Source organism: Myotis brandtii, unplaced genomic scaffold (assembly GCF_000412655.1).
Source record: "Myotis brandtii unplaced genomic scaffold, ASM41265v1 scaffold573, whole genome shotgun sequence".
NCBI classification, from domain to species: Eukaryota; Metazoa; Chordata; class Mammalia; order Chiroptera; family Vespertilionidae; genus Myotis; species Myotis brandtii.
In genome coordinates, this window is record NW_005370145.1 from 63,633 (window position 1) to 64,556 (window position 924).

Sequence of the window (924 nt, forward strand, 5' to 3'; positions counted from 1 at the left end):
AAGGAATTAAGGGAACTAAGGTGGGGATGCTTCAACTATTATTACCTAAATTAACTGAGTGGTTCCTAGATTAACTGGGTGGTGCACAGCCCTGACCTTTGCTAGGACTTTCAATGGCTACTAGCTTTTGGGGGGGTCTCTGTCTAAACTCAGCTAGTGAAGACAATGAATGGACTCTGGCAGCCACATGATGGCAGTGTTTCCTAACTGCTGAAAAGCATCTGCAGCTAAAGAAAAAAACACCTTCTTAAGTAGTGAAACTGTAAACCTAACAAATACAGCATGACCTTTGATGGCTCTCCACTGCCTACAGGAGGAAAAGAATCAAATTTCTCTTCTTCGGGTATAAGGCCTTTCATAACCAAAAGTAGACCCAGAATACTTTTCCATTCCATTACCCTCCCCTTTCTCCCACACCCTTCCCTCGGCCACAGTGCTCACCCTCTCCATGGACATGCCTTTCAGTGTATTCTCCCTCCTGAATTTTTGCATATGTCATGCCCTCTGTTTGTCCTGGGTGGGGCACAGGAGTCCTTGAAAGTTTAAGGTCCTGCCAAATACACCCTAGAAAAGTGGCCTCACTGGTTTTCCTGGCCTGGGTTGCTTTTGTGAAAGGCACCTGGGAGGTGGAGCCAGCAGATCCTCAGCCACGGGGAGGGCAGGGAGCCCACTTCCTGAGATGGGCGGTGAGGATCCTGTTCCAAGCTGAATGCAGTCCCCGGAAACACACCTCTCCCTCTCCATGATGAAGTGAAAACTCAAGGCAGTCAAAGAGGAGACTGGGCCCTCTGGGTCTGGGAGTTCTACAGAGTTATGCGGAGCACCTTCAAAAGGTACTTACCAACCCAGAGGACATTCCAGAGCCTGGCACTGGGGTGATTGGTAGTGAACAGGCACATTCCTCTTCTACCTCATGTCCCCTAC

The 924-nt window shown here is 49.1% G+C and overlaps 1 protein-coding gene across 1 annotated transcript in view; it reads right to left on the reverse strand.

The window, feature by feature from the left end:
* LOC102262127 (coordinator of PRMT5 and differentiation stimulator) overlaps positions 1–456 on the reverse strand; it is a 10,857-nt gene extending 10,401 nt beyond the window's left edge. The window contains exon 1 of the mRNA XM_005878823.2: positions 442–456. Coding sequence (XP_005878885.2) covers positions 442–456 — 15 coding nt within the window. The remainder of the gene's footprint in view (positions 1–441) is intronic.
* Between the last annotated feature and the right edge of the window lie 468 nt (positions 457–924).